At 51.2% G+C, this 18,803-nt stretch overlaps 5 protein-coding genes across 5 annotated transcripts; 4 read left to right on the forward strand and 1 right to left on the reverse strand.

The window, feature by feature from the left end:
• Positions 1–3,122: 3,122 nt before the first annotated feature.
• Positions 3,123–6,191, forward strand: NCS57_01437700 (MFS domain-containing protein; the record flags this gene model as incomplete). Its single annotated transcript, XM_053063981.1, has 4 exons — positions 3,123–4,667; positions 5,106–5,340; positions 5,400–5,717; positions 5,770–6,191. 4 exons carry the CDS (start codon positions 3,123–3,125, stop codon positions 6,189–6,191), a joined length of 2,520 nt encoding a protein of 839 aa, XP_052907314.1.
• Positions 6,192–6,435: 244 nt separating this feature from the next.
• On the reverse strand, positions 6,436–8,521 carry NCS57_01437800 (uncharacterized protein; the record flags this gene model as incomplete). Its single annotated transcript, XM_053063982.1, has 2 exons — positions 6,436–8,443; positions 8,493–8,521. The coding sequence occupies 2 exons, from the start codon at positions 8,519–8,521 to the stop codon at positions 6,436–6,438; spliced, it is 2,037 nt and encodes a 678-aa protein (XP_052907315.1).
• A 1,669-nt stretch (positions 8,522–10,190) lies between these two features.
• NCS57_01437900 (Alpha-L-rhamnosidase) lies at positions 10,191–12,842 on the forward strand (the record flags this gene model as incomplete). Its single annotated transcript, XM_053063983.1, has 1 exon — positions 10,191–12,842. The coding sequence occupies one exon, from the start codon at positions 10,191–10,193 to the stop codon at positions 12,840–12,842; it is 2,652 nt and encodes an 883-aa protein (XP_052907316.1).
• Positions 12,843–13,608: 766 nt separating this feature from the next.
• Positions 13,609–15,005, forward strand: NCS57_01438000 (Alpha-L-rhamnosidase; the record flags this gene model as incomplete). Its single annotated transcript, XM_053063984.1, has 4 exons — positions 13,609–13,642; positions 13,702–14,144; positions 14,196–14,340; positions 14,392–15,005. The coding sequence occupies 4 exons, from the start codon at positions 13,609–13,611 to the stop codon at positions 15,003–15,005; spliced, it is 1,236 nt and encodes a 411-aa protein (XP_052907317.1).
• An 801-nt stretch (positions 15,006–15,806) lies between these two features.
• On the forward strand, positions 15,807–17,122 carry NCS57_01438100 (CBM1 domain-containing protein; the record flags this gene model as incomplete). The annotated part of the gene is made up of 3 exons (XM_053063985.1): positions 15,807–16,099; positions 16,152–16,608; positions 16,658–17,122. The coding sequence occupies 3 exons, from the start codon at positions 15,807–15,809 to the stop codon at positions 17,120–17,122; spliced, it is 1,215 nt and encodes a 404-aa protein (XP_052907318.1).
• Between the last annotated feature and the right edge of the window lie 1,681 nt (positions 17,123–18,803).

The raw sequence follows: 18,803 nt of genomic DNA on the forward strand, positions 1-18,803 counted from the left end.
CTCTGAGAAGGTATCGATTGGTCCATCATAGTACCAGGTCCCGTCAAAGCAGTGTGCATTGATGGCAGATATGACGGCCGCTTTTCGATCAAGGTACTCAGTCGCCAAGCCATCTCTCCCTATGAATCTAGCCACCTCTGCCGAGTACTCCAAAGCCATAGCATAGACCAGACTGAAGTATGTCACTGGCCCAATCTTGGATGCCGGAGGTACTCCCCACTCCCAGTCGTCCACCCAGTCGACAAAAGACCAAAATCTCCGATCCAAGGGCCCAATCAGTCCCTGCTCCGTGAGTTGACGGTCGTAGTAGCCGAGGACGGTATCAATGGTGGGAAAGAACCGTTTCGCCAGTGGGACATCGCCTTTGTACATGATGTGGTCGTGTACCATCATGGGGAAGAAGAGTGAGAAGCCTGGCAGAGACAGATTGGTGTGAGCTGGATAACGCATAGCAATCAGACCATTGGGTCTCAAGCTGGAATGGAAGTCAAGCAATGCCTTGCGCGCGAGACGATCGTCACCGGACACAATGTAGGTCAACAAGATCTGCGTTCGTGTGTCGAACAAGAATTGTGACTGTTCGTAGTATGGGCAATCTTCGTAGGTTTCATGCATACAGTTCTTCAAAGTACGCAAAGAGATGTCCCAGAACTGCTGCTTCATTGGAGAAGACTGTGCCTTGAATTTTGCTCTGACGTCCAAAGGATAGTTTGTTTCTCTGTACGAGATGTCAGAGATGATCAGTGACTCAGCCTTTGTGATGACCTTGACTCGCAGGAACCTGAAGGCGCGAAACCAAAAAGTTTCATAGACTTCAGATTGGCGACCAGCGACGACATATTCATCCCAGACGCCGTTGAGATGTCCGTTCTGAAAATCGACCCTGTTCCCTTTCTTTCGGGTGATCTCGCGATCACGAGGCTCCAGCTCGTAGGACTCGGCACTGAGATGCCCAACGTGTGCTCCTGCGCCATTATCGAAAGTGAATGTTAAATACCCCGTTGTGTATTCTACAGCCTGGATATCGAGCAAAACCTCGCTGTTGGCAGGAATGGTGACTGGTTTGCCGCGGATCAAGAGTGAGTTCCATTCCTCCAGTGCTTTTTGGGGGGAAACACCACACCCCTTGATGACCTTTACAACACCCTTGAAGCGCTTGGGGATGTATGTCAAGGCTGGAATACTGCGAGGGAAGAGATTCCAAGGCAAAATAGAAAAGTCCGGCATCGGATTGTCGTCAAGGAGGCCCTTTGCCTTTGACCAAGTGTGGTCATCAAAACCTGGCATCTCCCATCCGAAATGCCTCAAGCTCCCTTGAACCTTTTCATTAACAGAGAGAAAGAGGTCCATTTCAGACTGTCCTAGGAATGCAGTGGACGTGTCTTCGATGCATGACCATTGTTCATCGGTGGCCAGAAGAAACTAAACAGGTTAGCGACAAGGCTATACCGAGGGTTAAGGGGGATCTCACTCCTTCACTTCTTGCAAGGAGCATGAAACCTGGAGTTCCGGTTCGCATGATAGAGGTGTTGCCTCTATGTGCCGGAGAGTAGCGAAGTACCTGCGCAGCGATGACGTTTGTCCCAGGTTGAAGGTGAGGCGTTGCATCGACTGTCTCGTAATGCCAGTGCAGCGGCGTGCCCTTGCAGGGGCCAAAGCTGATGAGATGACCGTTGAGATATAGACGATAGCGAGAATCGGCTGTAACATTGATGCTCATAGGCGAGGTGTCTAATAGGTCGAACTCCCTGCGGAAGAGCACAATGCTGCCGGGATTGCGGGAGTCATCGTAGCCCGGAAGCCAAATCCACTTGGTGAAAGATTCCCATGGAGAGTCCATATTGACAGACTTAGTTGAAGAAAGCGTATCCAATGAGCTGCTGTCAAGCACGGGGTGTTCTCCAGGGCTGAGGTTCTGTTGAAAAAAGAGAAACAAAAGTCAAGTAGGTAGATCCCTTGAAAAGGTCGATAAAGCTTCAATAAGATGATTGACTTGAGGCGAACTAGACCCTGTGAGAAGTTCACGAGAAGATCAGCATTTGCTTGTTTGCAAGCTCGCTGTGGTTTCGCCCGAGAACTGTGTTAGGTCTGCAAGGGGACAAAAACTTGGGTTATCTTAAGCGCAACCAGCATGATTTGACATGATACGGTTCATTCTTAATGTCAACACGGAAGAGTTGGTAGCATGGATCGTTCTACGCCAGCGGCTCGCATTGCTTAAAGAGGGAATCTGTCCTAGATGAGTAACCAGACGCGAAACGAAAGCTCAGAGAATGATGGTCCAAGTTGGTCCAGATGAGGCACAATGCAGTATTTAGCCGCCAAAAGCGTAAAATCAGCCCGAGGTTGGTTTTGGCGATTGAGGGGGATTTTACGTATCAAATGCGAATATTCTAATCCTGTTCCAGGGGAGATGGCCCACCTCCCCGTTTGCTTGACTCGCTCGTTAGTCCAACATCATGGATGGTTGTTAACCTAACCATGGGCCGATAATCATTCAGTCTGGGGTACTGACGGACTCGGCAAGCCTCGGGACAAACAGCCGGGCTCTCTTCCGCGATGCGTGGTCACAAGAGTTGGCATAGCGTAGCCTGAGTCGATCATCCCCAATGCTCAGAGAGTCCAGACCTTGGTCACGCTTTTCATTTAGCCGGAAGAGACTGCCAGTTCTCCCCCTTTACCCGGTCGTCTCCGCCGTGCAATTGTTATTTGCCGTGAGGTTAAGGTTTCCCGGAGGCTTTTCCACACTCCCGCTGGTCCACCAACGCCACATGCTACGAGAATTCGGATCCAAGCAGGCTCTAGACCATGTTCAGTAGAGTTCCTCCCCCATGGGGGTAGGACATGTAGTCAGTACCCCATGGGGGCGCTGGAGAGGTGGACCAAGCATCGCATGTTTGCACCTTTTGCGTGGTTACTGTGTAAAAGAGCCCCGGCTCTTGCTAAGGGCAGTTCGGGAGAGAAAGAAACGAATGAAGGACACAACCATCACGAAGGCCGCTATATATACCTCGCCGCATGCCGGTCCAGAAGTGAATTCGATCCAACTCATATCTCACATCATTTCTCATCTTGTTTCGATCAATCATTGCCTCAACTAGATCGCCTTACCCAAGCTCACCATGGCTGACCGGGAGCGTATGCATGAGCTCATCCGAGACTCTCCGCCTTGGTACAAAGTACCCAGTCTGATCAAGCTATACCTTCTTCTCATTGCGCCCCTCCTCACTTCAGCGGCGGTGGGATTCGACAACAGCTTGACCAATGGGCTCCAATCCATCGATGCTTTTATGGATGAGTTTGGCCATCCCACTGGCTCAAGACTTGGCTTCTTCGGTGCCTCTGTGTCCGTTGGTGGCATCGTGGGCTGCCTTATATGCGGCCCGTTGGTCGAGTACTTTGGTAGACGGCCACTGTGCTCCGCCGGCGCCGTGATTGTTGTGGGCATTGCTATTATGCAGACCTGGGCCACCAACTTTGAGATGTTTGTCGGCGGCAAGGTGCTCATCGGGCTGGGCGTTGTCCTTCAACAAGCAGCAGCGCCAGTTCTTGTATCTGAGCTCGCGCATCCCAAGCAACGAGTCTCGATTACCGCATTCTACAACACAAACATCTTTATCGGTCTAATCGTCGGAGGCTGGGCCACATTTGGCACTTATCCGATAGAGTCGAACTGGTCTTGGAGGCTTCCTTGCATTCTTCAGGCCATCATTCCCACTTACCAGGCTATCATGGTTTGGTTCTGCCCTGAAAGTCCCAGATGGCTCATCTCCAAGGGTCGTGTCGAGGAAGCCCGCAAGATTCTCATCAAGTGGCACGGAGACGGTGTTGAGACTGAGCTCGTTCGCCTGGAGTTACAGGAGATTATCGCTGGCATTGAGGCGGATCAGACGCAGATCAAGCTCAACTGGGATGGACTCAAGAGCGTTGTCGGTACCAAAGGAAACCGTCATCGTCTTTGGATTTGTATGTGGACAGCCATTGGTTCACAGTCCATAGGAGGTGGTTATACTGCCAGCTACCTCCCTCTTATTCTCGATCAAATCGGTATGAGGACCCAGTCTCAGAAGACTCTAATCAACGCCCTCCTCAACGTCTGGAACTGGATCGTTGCCTTTATCGCGGCTATGATCATCCCCAAGGTCGGACGACGAACCATTTTTCTTATCTCGGCCCTTGGAACCAACGTCACCTTTATCATCTGGACTGCTTTGTCCGCCGAGTATGACAAGAACCCGAAGCTCGGCTTTGGTATTGGAGTTCTCGTCATGATATTCTCTGGAAGCTTCTTCACCTGCCTGTGCTGGATTCCGCTGGTCATCGCCTATCCCATTGAAGCTGTCACCACTAAGCAGCGCAGTATCTATTTTTCCATCACCTTGCTCACAATCAACCTCACTGCCTTCATCAACAGTTATCTTAGCCCCATCGGTATCGGCGCGATTGGGTGGCGATATTACCTCCCATGCGTCTTTTGGAACCTGATCCTTCTGCTCATCATCTATTTCACCTTTGTGGAGACCACTGGCATGACTCTGGAGGAAATTGCCACTATTTTCGATGGTGATGAGGCTTTTGAGAATGCTGCTGCTGCCGTTGGGGAGGATCTGAACATGAAGAATGGTGAGGTTGTTGAACTTGCCCCGACTGCGTCTCATAAGGACAAGGTTTGAGTGGTTGTTGGGCATCACCCAAAATTGCTCGGAGCTAACTCTGTCATTATCTCCGTTTGTGGATAGATTTCTAAGCACTGCCTTAGGCTGTAGGATTGGGAACTTAGCTGTAGTTGGGCCGTATTACCAAAATTGATACTTGACCCTTTAGGGCAAGTTAAGCTCTTGACTGAGGGCGTAAATGATGTCTCTAGAACCAATAATCGAGAGGTTACAGTGAGGCGACAATGAGTCGAGGATAAGTGGCAATACTCACACTCCTCTCTTTGGCACTTGTTGGTTCAGAGATTAGACCAATCTGCACGTGAAACCCGTCCCAGATACGGCTATAAATCACCGAGTCTGCCATCATAGGCGCCACTGCGTTAGCCTCTGCGCCCCTTTGACTCCCTCATTTGGAGAAAAAAAAAGGTTCTTTTCAACATCCCCAAGCCTGCTGTTCCCCATGGTGGCTGGGTTGTCGTCACTGGCGTCAGTGGTCTCGTTGGCTCGCACGTTGCGGACCAAGCCCTCCGCGTCGGCTTCAGGGTTCGCGGGACTACCCGGAGTACCGAGAAGAACGCATGGGTAAAGGAGCACTTCCAGAGCCGTTATGGCGTGGAGAACTTTGAACTATTCGAGGTGCCAGACATGGTTGCCAAGGGCGCCTTTGAGAATGTGGTCGCAGGTCAGATCACAAGCATCTCTAGTGTGGTTGACCTGCTCACTATTCTCGTCCAACATCAGGCGTCTCTGGCTTCATTCACGTTGAAATTGATACTACAGGCTCGATCAATGCCCATCTTGCGATAGAAAACGTCGTGGATGCAGCCATCAACGGCATCGAAGCTGCAGCAAAGGAGTCAGGCATGAAGCGCTTTGTCTACACGTCTTCCTCTTTTGCGGCCACGTTTCCGAGTCCGGATAAAGACTCGCCATCACTACCGAGACTTTCAATGACGGAGCTGTCAGAAAGGCGAATCTACGCGGCCAGCAAAGTTGAAGCTGAGCGACGAATTATGGCTTGGGTCAAGGAGAACAAGCCTAACTTGGTAGTTAACATGGGCACGGTGCCATTGCATTCTTCCATTCTTTACACTTTTTCTAACAAAAGAAGTTCTCCCCAACGCGAACATTGGCCCAATTATTAGTTCTACCCATCAAGGCTATCCAACATCTTCTCGCTGGGTCAAGGCCCTTTGCGGAGCAGACTACGACGTCGACCTTAAGATCCCTGCTCAGCACTTTGTCAACGTACAGGATGACGCGCGGCTACATTGTATCGCTCTGGCTCATCCTTCAGTAGAGTTTGAACGCATCTCTGCGGTGGCTGGACCTGTGAAGTCGAATTCCATCATCGACATTCTCAGGAGGCAATTCCCCCAGAAAGGATACAAACAAGTTTTAGATGATGAGGATGATCTGGCAGTTTATGGGCCAGCCCAGCGGGCGGAGGAGCTACTTGTTGAGGTGTATGGCACTGGGTTTGCCAGCTTGGAAGAGAGCGTCTCGGCGAATGCTGCCGAGTTGGTGAATTGACGCCGCCCTCCTGTATCTAAGTATCTACGTCGATGTGGTGAGGAATCCACAAAGCCTCGTAAAGAATATTGGCATTGAACCTGTGATATTCAGAAGTACAGTCATGGAAGAATTCCAAGGCCTGGTGATCAACAGCTGTACTGTCTCGCCATAGCCATGACCAATCATCAACGCCCTCCATGAGCCAGGGGACGGACTCTGCGAGATATTCGGGCACTGATTGGGCTGAAAAGAGTCATCGTCGCTAGTTGACAACCACCTTCATGCGACCAAGGTTCTGAACCTGGGCATAAGGAGTCTTGGCATCTCCCTTGCGGTTGGAAGCCACACGGACCGCAACGTAATAAGTGCCCTTCTTCCTAAATGTTTGAGACGCAGTCACGTCCATGACATCCTTGGCCTTCCCAAAGTCCTTCTTGGTAAATATCCCAGTTCCCTCAAAATCCCACTCAACCGCAGTGACAGATCCAGTGCCAGCCGGAATTTCGATGTGTGCCTTGAAAGAGACAGACCGTCCAGCCTTGACCGTGACTGAAGTCTTTCCGCCGGAAGTCAGATCAACAGCAGGCTGAATTCCCTTGCGCTGTGCGGCGGTGGTGGGAACCTTGACTTGTCCATCCATCACAGCATATGAAGTCCCCGTAGGAGGAGTGGTGCCCTTTTCCACCCAAGCACTCAGATCCCTGAGATGCTGTTCAGCCATGTCGACGTAATTCACGAGACGCGTTGTCTGGGGCACCTCAACCGGTTCAATGAAGTGATCGGCGTTTTCGGCGTAATGCAGGCGGTAGTTATCGTCAAAGCGGTCGCCAAGCGCGTTGCGGACTTGCTCTTTGTACCAGTCCGCATGCCATGGCATGGCGTCGTAGTCCTTGAGGGTGTCCAGGACTATCATCTTGCCAGTGATGTTTCCAGTCCACAAACCGCCGCCACTAGCTCCTCGTGAGATAGTGTCAGCGATGAGTGTGCTGCGCTGGGGGTATTTTGGCTTTCCGTCAGCCGTACGAAGATAGTCATATCCATAGAAGCCGGGCCTAGTAGGCACTTGGTATCTGTGGCATACCGAGCCAGCCAGCCATGCCCTGTTGTCGACGCGGAGCTTGGTTCCCTTGGAGACCGAGGAAAGGATGGCGGAGTTTTGTCCAGGGTCAATGATAGCCGTCTTGGAACTTTTGTCGAGCTGTGCCGTGAAGAGGCCTCCTTTACCATCCTTTGACTGGATTGTGAACTGGAGGCCGAATGCTGGTGGCTTCGAGGGGACTTTGTCGAGGGTAATGGAAACTGGGACGTTGCCGGAATCGACATCAACTTTTTGGACGACAGCATCATACTTGTATATCGACTTCCGATAGAAGTCACCAAGAGTAGACTTTTCCGTTCCAAGATAGCCATTCTTAGTCCAAAAGTCGTTGACGTAGGTGGGATCAAAGGAGGCTATGGTGGGAGGAACAAGGAGTCTAAAGGTGCGCAGGAAGTTGGTCCTGTTCTGCGTGACGCCCTCCCAGTCTTCCCATGCTGCAAGGGGAATGCCGAGCTCCGTAACTTCAGTAAGAACCTCTCGCCTCATAGAGTCAAGGTCCTTGAAGGGATTTAAATCACTGCCAGGTCGAGCGGCAGATATCAGCTTGTCCTTTTGGGCCTCCAACACGAGCCCGGCAAAGGCCCGCATGCAAAAGTTGTTGGGGTTGGAGACTGGAACGGCTTGGACCATGGCGAGAGCACCCTGCCAGACGTCAAAGGTGTTCTCGATGGCCCCAACAGTCACCATGGAGCCGCCGCTTGCGCCGTAGACGTAACCGTAAATTTTGGCGTTGGGTTTCTTATAGTAATCGGCTGCGAGTTTCCTCGACAGCTTCGCTACGGCAGCATCAGCGCGGTAGCCGCCTCCTCCGGCAACGTGGTTGGTGTAACCACCACTGTCAGCACCAAACCCTATGTTTCGGTCTTCAGCGGTCGAATTCTGCGTCGGGTACACCAGCTGGAAGAATCTCCCGTCCCATCCGGTCTTAGGGAAGTAAATGTTGAAGTCGATGGTGGTTCCATCAAAGTGTCCCGAGATCTTGTGATGAGGGACGGGAACAGTGACGTCCGTCTCAGAGTCGATGATAACGGTCTTGTAGGTGACATCGACGCAATCGGGAGTGACGATAACAGCACCGTTCTTGGTCTCACAGTCGGGACCTTTGGCTATGATGGGCGAGGCGAAGGCCTCAACGGTTCCCAGTAAGACAACAGCAGAATAGAAACAGGACCTGTTGAAGTGTCAACAGTCTTGATTGAAGAGACATGGAAGTTTCCTACCATAACTGTCTCGTAGTGAGGGGCAGCATGGTTGCAGACAGTGGAGGGCTGGGCCCAGGAGGTGAGACGGTCTATAAGAAAAGGCCAAAACAATTGAAGCTAAGAAGCTGATTGGAATGTTTCAAACTGAAATTGAGGTGGCCTTGCTTGTGTCTATTATACTTTTACCAACCTCCAAGCATACGAGTGAGAATTGTCGTATCGTTAACGAAATGTCGTATAGTAGCAATTTTCGTATTATTAATGGTCTCCATAACCACATCTCTTCTCGTTCCACACAACCTCATCAATCATGTAAAACTCCGCCCCCCTCATCTCCTCAAAGAGGAGTTGAAAAGAAGCGCCGGTGAAGCCGGCCCAATCGCCCATTAAACTGCATCTTTGCAGCTTACGGCCCCTGAGTTCAGCTTCCCCAAAACAGGATAAAGCGTCTTGGCGCGCTCTAGATGGAGTCATCGGACAACCCCGGCCTTTCTCCGCGTTCCAAAGAACGAAAAAACAACTTTGATGGTAGTGTGACAGAGTTCGGTAATCCCCCGCATCATCACGCGGGGCCCCAGGGGGTAAGCAGCATGAGGGGTTATCAAGGGAAAGTTCCAGGCCCTCGGTCCAATTATGCAGCGAAACGCCGAGGGAACGGCCGACAGGCTGCATTAGCTCCTTTCCTGGGGCATATCGAACCATGAATTGGGTTCATTCTGATGCGTTTACGCGTATAGCTCGAGGTCGCTCGACCAAGGCTTGATTACGCTGGCAAAAACCACCTCGCCATAACGTCAGCCGAGAAAAAAGATCGGAAGCTTCGGGCCTAGAGTCCAGGATGAGTGAGATATCCCGACCTACATCGATAGTTCTCCGTTGCCAAGGTGCCACGGAGTGGTTAAGCCTGCCATCTAGAGCAGATTGAGACTCTACACGCTTGTATCCGTAAAGGGGAGGACTGATAGAGAGATAGGCGTCAGCAGCGGAAGCAAAGATTCCAGATCCTTTAATACCAATAGAGAGGCCTTTCGGGGGACACAGATTAGAAATATGCCGTTTGCTGCAGCATAAAATGCAGCTTCAACGCTTGTCACTCACTCACCCAACGTGTGCAGGCGAGTTGAGAACTCGAAGATATCCGAACGAATTTTGAAAATGCTCACATTCAGTAGTCCTGGCAGCTTCACAAGCATGGTAGGCGCCATGAAAGTCAAGGGGAACTAGCACTGCAAAGGGAATTGTTTCTGGAAAGGTTGAATGATTCAGGGGTTAGTGAAGACGCAATGTCTCTCGTGACCAACGAACAAGCCAGGTCTCCTTGGCTCGGCCCATGCGTAGCTTATTTCCCCATGGGGTGGGTAAATAGGACAGTCATGGTCTAAACACGCCAAGCCAGGCGGTGCATCCCAAGCCTGGTCATGCTCTCGGGTTGGCTTCGACACTTTCGTATTCGATCCGTAAATCCAACCTCGACCACCGACTTTAGCCGGTCATGGCGGAGGTGATGTAGTCACTCGTCTGGGACTTGGGACTTGGGTAACAGACTCATGGGATAATTATGCCCTGTTCTCTTCTTTCCGCTATCAATTCAGGCTATGAGTTCTACCAGTCGGTTCGCCTCTCGTACGACAAAACAAACCCAGATTCGATCAAAGAAAGTAGAGGCTTACCATCCAAGACAGTCACATCGCCAATTTCAAACTACTCGAGGCACCAATGGCAGTCTTCATATCCAAGGTCACTTTTGAACATCACCGCGATGCCCTTGGAATAGGCGAGCCACGGCCTCGTATCTCATGGCGCTTCGGCGGCAATGTTGTTGACTGGGAACAAAACGCCTACGATCTCGAAATCAGACGAGGAGCTCTCACATCATATCACGTCCCCAGCAATGACTCTTTGTTGGTTCCATGGCCTGAAAGCCCATTAGCCTCACGTGAGTCCGCGGAGGTTCGTGTTCGTGCCCATGGCCAGCCTGGGCGGGCTTCAACTCCGTGGTCTGCGTGGGCTACAGTCGAAGCCGGCCTTCTTGACGAGGCGAGCTGGGGCGGTGTGATACCTATCGCTGCATCTTGGAAGGTCGAGCGCGATAAGCCCAAGAGACCTGTCTACTTCCGCAAGTCTTTCGATCTCAACTCAAGAGGCCTATGCGTAGCACGACTCTATATCACTGCACTCGGTCTTTATGAAGCTCACATCAACGGCGAGCGCGTGGGAGATCATGTCCTGGCACCTGGCCTACAGTCCTACCATCACCGACATGTTTACAACACCTTTGATGTCAGCGGCCTGTTACACGATGGCCGTAATGTCATCCAAGTCACTGTTGCCGAAGGATGGTATTCGGGAAGACTGTTCAGCTTCGATCCCAGTGTGACACGGAACCACTGGGGGGACAAGATTGGTCTTCTGTCATTGCTACATGTCACTCTCGCAGATGGTTCCATCGTCAAGGTTCAAACAGACTCGTCGTGGACTGCCAGCACAGGACCGTTGGTCGACTCTCAGATATACGACGGCGAAGTATACGATTCCAGACTAGAATCTTCTTTGACAGAGGCGACCGATGATGGCAACAATTGGGCCGCAGTCATTGAGCTGCCTCGCATCAAGGGAGCCCTAATGTCGCCGGATGCTCCGCCAGTACGCCGGATCGAAGAACGAAAGCCAGTCCGAATCTGGACCTCTGCTAAGGGCAAGCTCCTTGCAGACTTTGGTCAGAACTTAGCAGGATGGGTTCGCATCAAAATCAGCGGTCAGTCTGGTGACCAAGTTTCCATCTCTCACGCGGAAGTCATCGAGGACGAGGAGATTGCAATCCTCCCCTTGCGCTCTGCCAAGGCACGCGACACATTCATCCTCAACGGCCAGGACAGCCAAGTACTGGAGCCTCGATTTTCTTACCATGGTTTTCGCTACATACAGATCGATGGCTGGCCAGAAAAAGATACGTTCGACGAAACTTCTGTCACTGCAGTGGTGGTCCATTCTGACTTAGAACAAACGGGTTGGTTCCATTGCAGTAACCCGCTTCTCAACCAATTTCACCAGAATGTTCGCTGGTCAATGAAGGGAAACTTTATCTCTATACCGACCGACTGCCCTCAGCGTGACGAACGAATTGGATGGACGGGCGATGTTACGGCTTTTGCCGCCACAGCAAATTTCTTGCATGACTGCTCCGGCTTCTGGAGAGGCTGGCACCGAGATGTTTGGGCTGAGATGCAACGAGATGGATCCATGAATGTTCCTCACTATGTCCCCATCACGGCGCCTGACCGACCTATCGAAGGAAACTGGCCACCGGTTCCCACAGCTATCTGGGGCGACGTCGCTGTCGCCGGTCCCTGGCAAGCTTGGCAGGCTTACGGGGACTTGGACATGCTTGAAGAGCAGTATGAACAGGCTCAAGCTTGGCTCGATATCGGTGTCGATCGAGAGGCATCAGGTCTCTGGAACAAGCAAGGGTACCAATGGGGTGACTGGCTGGACCCTTTGGCTCCCGAGTCAGACGCTGGGGCAGCTACCACGGACAAGCACTTTGTTGCAGACACCTACTTGATCGGCATGACTGATTTTGTCGCACGAATGTCAAGAAGCTTGAACAAGATGAATCAGGTCATAAAGTATGAGGAGCAGGCCGTCAAGCTGCGTCAAGCCTTTAGGGATACCTGGCTGACGGACGGCGAGCCTCGCGATCGAACTCAGACAGCTTACTCTTTGATGCTGTACTTTGACGTCTTGGTAGATGAATATGACCGCAAGAAAGCAGCAAACGCCCTCCGCGAGATTATTTCCAAGAACGAATACCTTGTCGGGACCGGTTTCGCAGGAACATGGACACTCGGCCACTCTCTACGGAAGGTGGGCGCCACACAAGATTTCTACAAGATGCTACTGCAAACCCGAGTGCCCTCTTGGCTGTACCAGGTGGTTCAAGGGGCAACGACAACATGGGAGAGGTGGGATAGTCTCTTGCCCGACGGGAGTGTCAACGGCTGTGGAATGACGAGCTTCAACCATTACGCGTTCGGATCCGTAGCAGACTGGATCCATGGAACAGTTGGTGGGCTAAGGCAGGGTTGTCCGGGGTGGAAGGAAGTGATAGTTGCACCAGTACCAGGGGGAAATGTCATGAGCGCTGAGACAAGATATGTAAGTGGATATGGGACTGTCGATGTGCAGTGGTGGATAGAGGGAGGGGAGAAAGCGGCTGGAAGAAAGGGATTCCACTTGAAGGTAACTATTCCTCCAAACTCGAAGGCTCGGGTGGTCATGCCAGGTGGAGGTGAGACTTTTGAGATTGGCTCTGGTTTCTACGAGTTCCATGACCCTCACTATTCCTTGAGTAAGGGTGAGCAGAGTTGAGCTAGCCCATATATAGATGAAGCATTTAGATTGCTGAAATTGAACATCCCTTCAAGCCAAATAACACCGTACTGTGGATGGTTGAACAGATAAATAGCCACACCTCCTTGGTATTTTTGGGTATGTAATAAGGTTGAATAAGTTCAATTCTGCCATGTTCCCTATTTCTAAAAACGGGTCATATGTCCGAGCAACCAAACTACTATTCTCCGCTTGCCGGAGTGTCTTGAGGAAAGCTCTCGTTTGGAGCAGTTATTGATACAATGTACTTCGGGACTGACACACAGGTCAAGGCGCTCCGAGAAGGCTTTCGGCACAAATTACCCCGAGCCAACTATCCAGTGTCTTTAACGGGTTCACATTCAACATATTTAGCCTATAATACCTCCGTAGTATTCAGTCTCTCAACAGATGCAGACACCTATAATAACTAAAGACATTCATCCGGCTGTATTCACAGCATAGAATAGCCGTTAACACCATCAAACACACCACCCTTCAGTGAAAGGCACCGCAAACTGCACCATGTGACCACCTTCACGCATTCGGGGCCGGAATATACGCACCGAATCCGTAAATCCCAGAACCACGCCATGATGCCTACGCTCACCTGCCTCGGCATAATATGACGCGAAAGGAACCGAGATGCAGCAGCAGGTATCATATCCGCGAGGCTTGTCTAGAAATAGGTAGGACGGGGTAGTCAAGACAAGTTGCCACTTCCCGGAGTGTGAACACAAGAACACTTTGCATGCAATTGTCGAACATGGCTGAAACAACCGACCTTCAAGTATTCCCAGGTTTGTATTACTTGAATTTCCTTAGGCGAGATGATGTGCTGACATCCAAAATTTCTTAGGGGCTACATGGACTGCCAGCAATGGACGGCACATCCAGGCCCACGGCGGAGGCTTCCTCAAAGTGGGAGCCACGTGGTACTGGCATGGCGAGGACAAGACAGAAGGCACATGCTTCCAGAACATCAACTGCTACAGTACCAATGACCTTGCGCAGTGGAAGTATGAGGGCCCTGTTCTGAGCCGTCAGGGGTCTGGCGACCTAGGCCCTGGTCGCCTTGTGGAGCGTCCGAAGGTCATCTACAACAAGTTGACCAACAAATATGTTATGTGGATGCATATTGAAGACCTGGAGTACAAAGATGCCAAAGTGGGTGTCGCAGCCTGCGATACCGTCACTGGTCGTTTTCAGTACAGGGGAAGCTTCCGACCTCTGGGCTTTGAGAGCCGTGACATCGGGGTTTTTGTTGACGACGATGATAAAGCTTACCTGATGAGCGAAGATGTGAGTCTTCTCTCTGGTTGGCGGCTGGCCGTTGCTGACATGAGAAACCAGCGTCCCAATGGACTTCGCATTTACGAGCTGTCTAACGACTATCTCTCCGTCACCAAGATGCTCCACCTGTTCCCAGAGCATCTAGAGAGCCCTGCCATGATTAAGCGGAATGGCATCTACTATCTGCTCGCGTCGCAGCTCACTGGTCAGTGGTTATCGCCTTCGTGCAAGGGTCTGTTTCTAATTTTTATGGCAGGCTGGGAGCTCAACGACAACATGTACACGACCTCAACATCTTTGACTGGACCATGGGAGCCTTGGAAGCTCTTTGCTGAGGCCGGAACAGCCACCTACGGCTCACAAGTTACCTTTATTCTGGATTTGGGGTCGTCTGTGCTGTACATGGGAGACCGCTGGGAGCATCCTCCGCTACCACGTAGTACATACGTGTGGCTGCCACTCAACATCAGTGGTTGGACCGTCACCCTGGAGAATATCGACAGCTTTGTTCTGGATGCTAGAGCCGGCGGGACCAGAGATGCCATCCCATCTACCATGTATAAACCTGACAACGAGAACGCCGCCACCGCTTCCAAGGTTACTTTTGAGAGCCGAGCAACGGTTAGCAGATTGACCTTGGCTATTCAGTACACTAGCTCTTTTGAGAAGGAGCAAAACCTCGTCGTAGCAGTTGACGGTCTCACATGCAAGCTGGCTTTTCTTCCCAGCGCGACCCCGGATACCTTGGCGGTCACAACTCTTCATATAAGAGGAGAGATTCCTCCTGGACAACACTGTTTTGAGGTTGTGGATCAAAGATTTGAACCGTCGGGCCTTTCAGTTAGGGGACTCGTTGTTCCCAATGTATAGAATGAGGACGCCTGAACATTACATCGGTAGTAATCGCGGACCTGGCTATTTCCCACGTTGTCTGAGTGTATCCCGGCCTGACAAGTGACACCAAGGTTTTGAGATCGGTTAATATGATCATAGTCACAACTTTATGTATCGGACCATCGGCTTTGAGCTCTTGGCATAAGACGATAGTTCAGCATAGCGTTCCAGGTCTGCAGGGCTGCACTGGTTCCAGTCAGTTGCGAGACCAGTGAAGGTAGCGCAATTTATCATTACATTAGGGCGCCGGAGGGCGCGTTTCTGCGTAGGCTTTTATCGACCATCGAATAATCCCGTCGTTTGACACCAAAACACAAACTACGTTCCCCCAATCACGACCAGTCTTTCATCCCATCTTTTCGCCAATTCCCGATCAAGGGATAAGCTTACCAGGGTCTGAGAACGATGCTTACAGAAACACGAGTTAAGGCGCGTGATGGAACCTGGTCATCGCCGGGGTCTAGACCGGGGATTATTTTTCCACCCCTTGGCGATCCTCTTCCGACACGACGGTTCGCCCTTAATTTATTCAAGATCCACCATCTCCTGTTCACTTTGAAACATGGTAGCTTTCCGCGCAATCCTCGGATTGCCTCGCATTGCTTGATGTATATATAACGTGAGCTTATAGGCTTTAAGCTTCTCTTTTGTCTCAGCTCAAGCATCTTCATTCGTTCACTCTGCCAAGGTCGGAGTTTTTTGTTCTAATTTTGTACATTCATTATACTTCTTATTCACTCTTTCATAACTCATAACATACGTATCCACCTTGCCATCATGCGTGTCTCTACTTTCTCCACCTTCCTCGCCGGCCTTGTCGCCTCGACTGCCGCCCAGTCGGATCTCGATCCCTCGGTCTGGAAGAACCTCGAGAGTCTCCCTCAGTCTAAGCGCGCCTTTCCCGACCACCTCAGCAACCGTCCTGTCAAGCGCCAGTCGGGCTGGAACCCGCCTTCGAACTTGAAGACTCCTCTTGAGGAGGTCTGGAAGCACTATGAGTCTACCTACGGACCTAAGGGCGTTGATGACAACCAGAACTGGGGTTTCCACCAGATCATGGCCAACAAGGGGTATTGTCTAACAGTTCAGTTGCTTGGGGTATGGACACTGACATATTCATAGTTTCCTCAACATCTGTGTCAGATGGGACTCCAAGAAGACTGTGACTGCTGCCCAGCGAACCAAGATTGCTAGCAAGTACAACGAGCAGTATCAGAAGTGGTTCAAGTGGCTCTATGGCTACAACGGCTTCCCCTACGAAAACGTCAAGGTCAACATTGTGGGCTGGGCTGTCAAGGACAAGAGCCTGCTCCAGGGCTCGACCGACGGCCTTGATATCTACACTGGCCTCGATGCCGATGGCATTCCCATGTGCGATATTGGATGCGCTCGTGATGCTCACCTCGATGGCGACTACAGCGGCTGCAAGGCTGGCGCTGCTCGTCACTTCGACCACTCTCTCTGGCTGACTGACGGTCTTGAGGGCGGTTTCGGATGGTCTTGGGGACAGCAGGTTGGATCTGAGTACATGCTGAACAACCTTGACTCCGATTCTGTGCACATTCTGCTCCACGAGATGGTATGGTCCTCCAAATTGATGCATGACATGGTACTAATGAGTCCTGTAGGGCCACACCTTTGGACTGGATGACTTCTACGACTGGACCCCCACTGGAGTTAGCAACTTTATTATGCTTGCCGGTTCCTCCATGGAGATCACCGACTTTGACGGCTGGATGTACCGCAACTGGTGGTACTACCTGTCTCAGAAGAACGGCTGGGCCACTGGCAGCAGCAGCAGCAGCAGCAGCAACTCTGCTTCTCCCGTCTCTAGTGCCACTAAGCCCTCTACCACCAAGGCTTCTTCGACCAAGGCTTCTGCTACCAAGCCTACTACCACCAAGCCTGCTGCTGTCAAGACCACCGCCGCCGCCAAGCCTTCTGCCACTTCTGTTCCCTCTAGCTCTTCTGGCGCTGCGGTTTCTGCGTACGGCCAGTGCGGCGGAAACAACTGGACTGGTGCTACCAAGTGCGCTTCTGGCCTCAAATGCCTCAAGCACAACGACTACTACTCCCAGTGTGTCCCCGCTTAAGTTGTGCGGCCAGAGGCTTTGTAGGCTTACAATATGGGGGTGATGTCTTTTCGTCGTGAAGTAGAACTTAGTTTATTAATATTCAACCTCGCGAAGATGAAAATGCGGTACTGCGCGGGCTGTCACGATGCCCCAAGTCGTGCCCCTAAGATTAAATACTTGACTCTCGGCCTGTTTACCACAATAGTAGAACACCACAGATGTCTCTGGCACGACAATATGTCGAACAGTCAGAGTCAAGTCTGGCACTGACCGATTAACCAGCCTCGCAAAGAGAGCTGTATGTATGTAAAAAGGGAAAAAGCCATCACCCCACCCCCTGAGCTGAGAACTGTCAATGGGTACACGTGAGCTGTTACGTGTGCCCCAGAGATGCCCTTCAGCACCTACCTATTAAATACCCGCAGTTGGCTTCTCAGGCCGATTTATTGGACTACAATTGTCCTTGCTTTTTTTCGGCGACTTCTTATTTTACTCTAGATGTTCTAGTTGGTAAGACTTCTTGCATGCTATCGTCCAGCTGCGTGATTTTAAGTTATCTCCCCGCGCTCATCCTACATTGTCAATGCCCTGCACTGGAAAGGCTCGGCTACATCATTGGTACACAGTAGTCAAAATCAAGACAGCCCTTTCTATTTGGGGTTCTTTCTGCGTTTCCCGACACAGACCGAACCCAAGATCCACGCTTCCATGGGAACCAGACGCGCAATGAGTGTGATCGGCACCCAGCATCCTGCCAACCCAACGGTTTCCACATCAAATACAACGTCATCATAGCTTCCAGCTAAACTATCGATTCGCCGTGCAAATCTTCAACCCCATCCAGCCTCATTGTTTCAGTCTGGCACGTCAGCTCCTGCAAAGAGGCCACTAGCGGCAGCAGATCATACGGAATTCAGAGTGCGGCCCGCCCGGCCCGTCCCTTGCAGGCACTGGACCGAGCCTACACTTCCTGCGTCAAGCCGTCACCGTTTCTTAGCTCTGAATATCGTGTCCCAATCAAGGCTGCGAACTGGTCGCTTGGGACGCGCGTTGCTTACCTGTCTGGACAAAGAGTGCAGTACCTAAATCCACTAGTACATGGCAGGGGCCTATGTACTCCAATGGTTCGGACAGAAACCTGCATCATCGTCACACACTTACTGCCGTCCGAACTACTGCTTACTGTCTCAGTCGAGCAGACGTGGCTTAGTTGTGATTGGAGCACGCATATGTACCTGGCTGTCGGCCATCACCCTGGTTACATCACAGGTTAAGCGCCCAGCATAGCCACATATACCGTAAAGTCTTCGGCGGTCGAGCGGTATGAAGTAGATGGGTCGATCATTTGATAATGCTGCGATGCCAAGTAATATCGCGTCAATATGTTTCATGCTGATCCTGTCCGTGATGGATCATTCAATATCGAGAATTTGCTGGGAAAGAGGTCAAGTTCCAGGCTACGCTAGTCATTAAGGATCAAACACCCAAGCCGGTTAAGAAATAAACGAGAGACCGGGGCGGCAGAGTGTTGACTAAGTCATCTAAATTCAATAAATAATTTTATATACAATATTATAAAATATTGGGAAGTACATGAGAATAATAGTAATACTTTGGAGACGCTGTGATGATGAAAGGTTCCATCGTTGACACATTAGCACATTGTTACTCCATATAAAAAGGCCGCGGCAAGCCGTTC

Source organism: Fusarium keratoplasticum, chromosome 12, assembly GCF_025433545.1.
Source record: "Fusarium keratoplasticum isolate Fu6.1 chromosome 12, whole genome shotgun sequence".
NCBI lineage: Eukaryota > Fungi > Ascomycota > Sordariomycetes > Hypocreales > Nectriaceae > Fusarium > Fusarium keratoplasticum.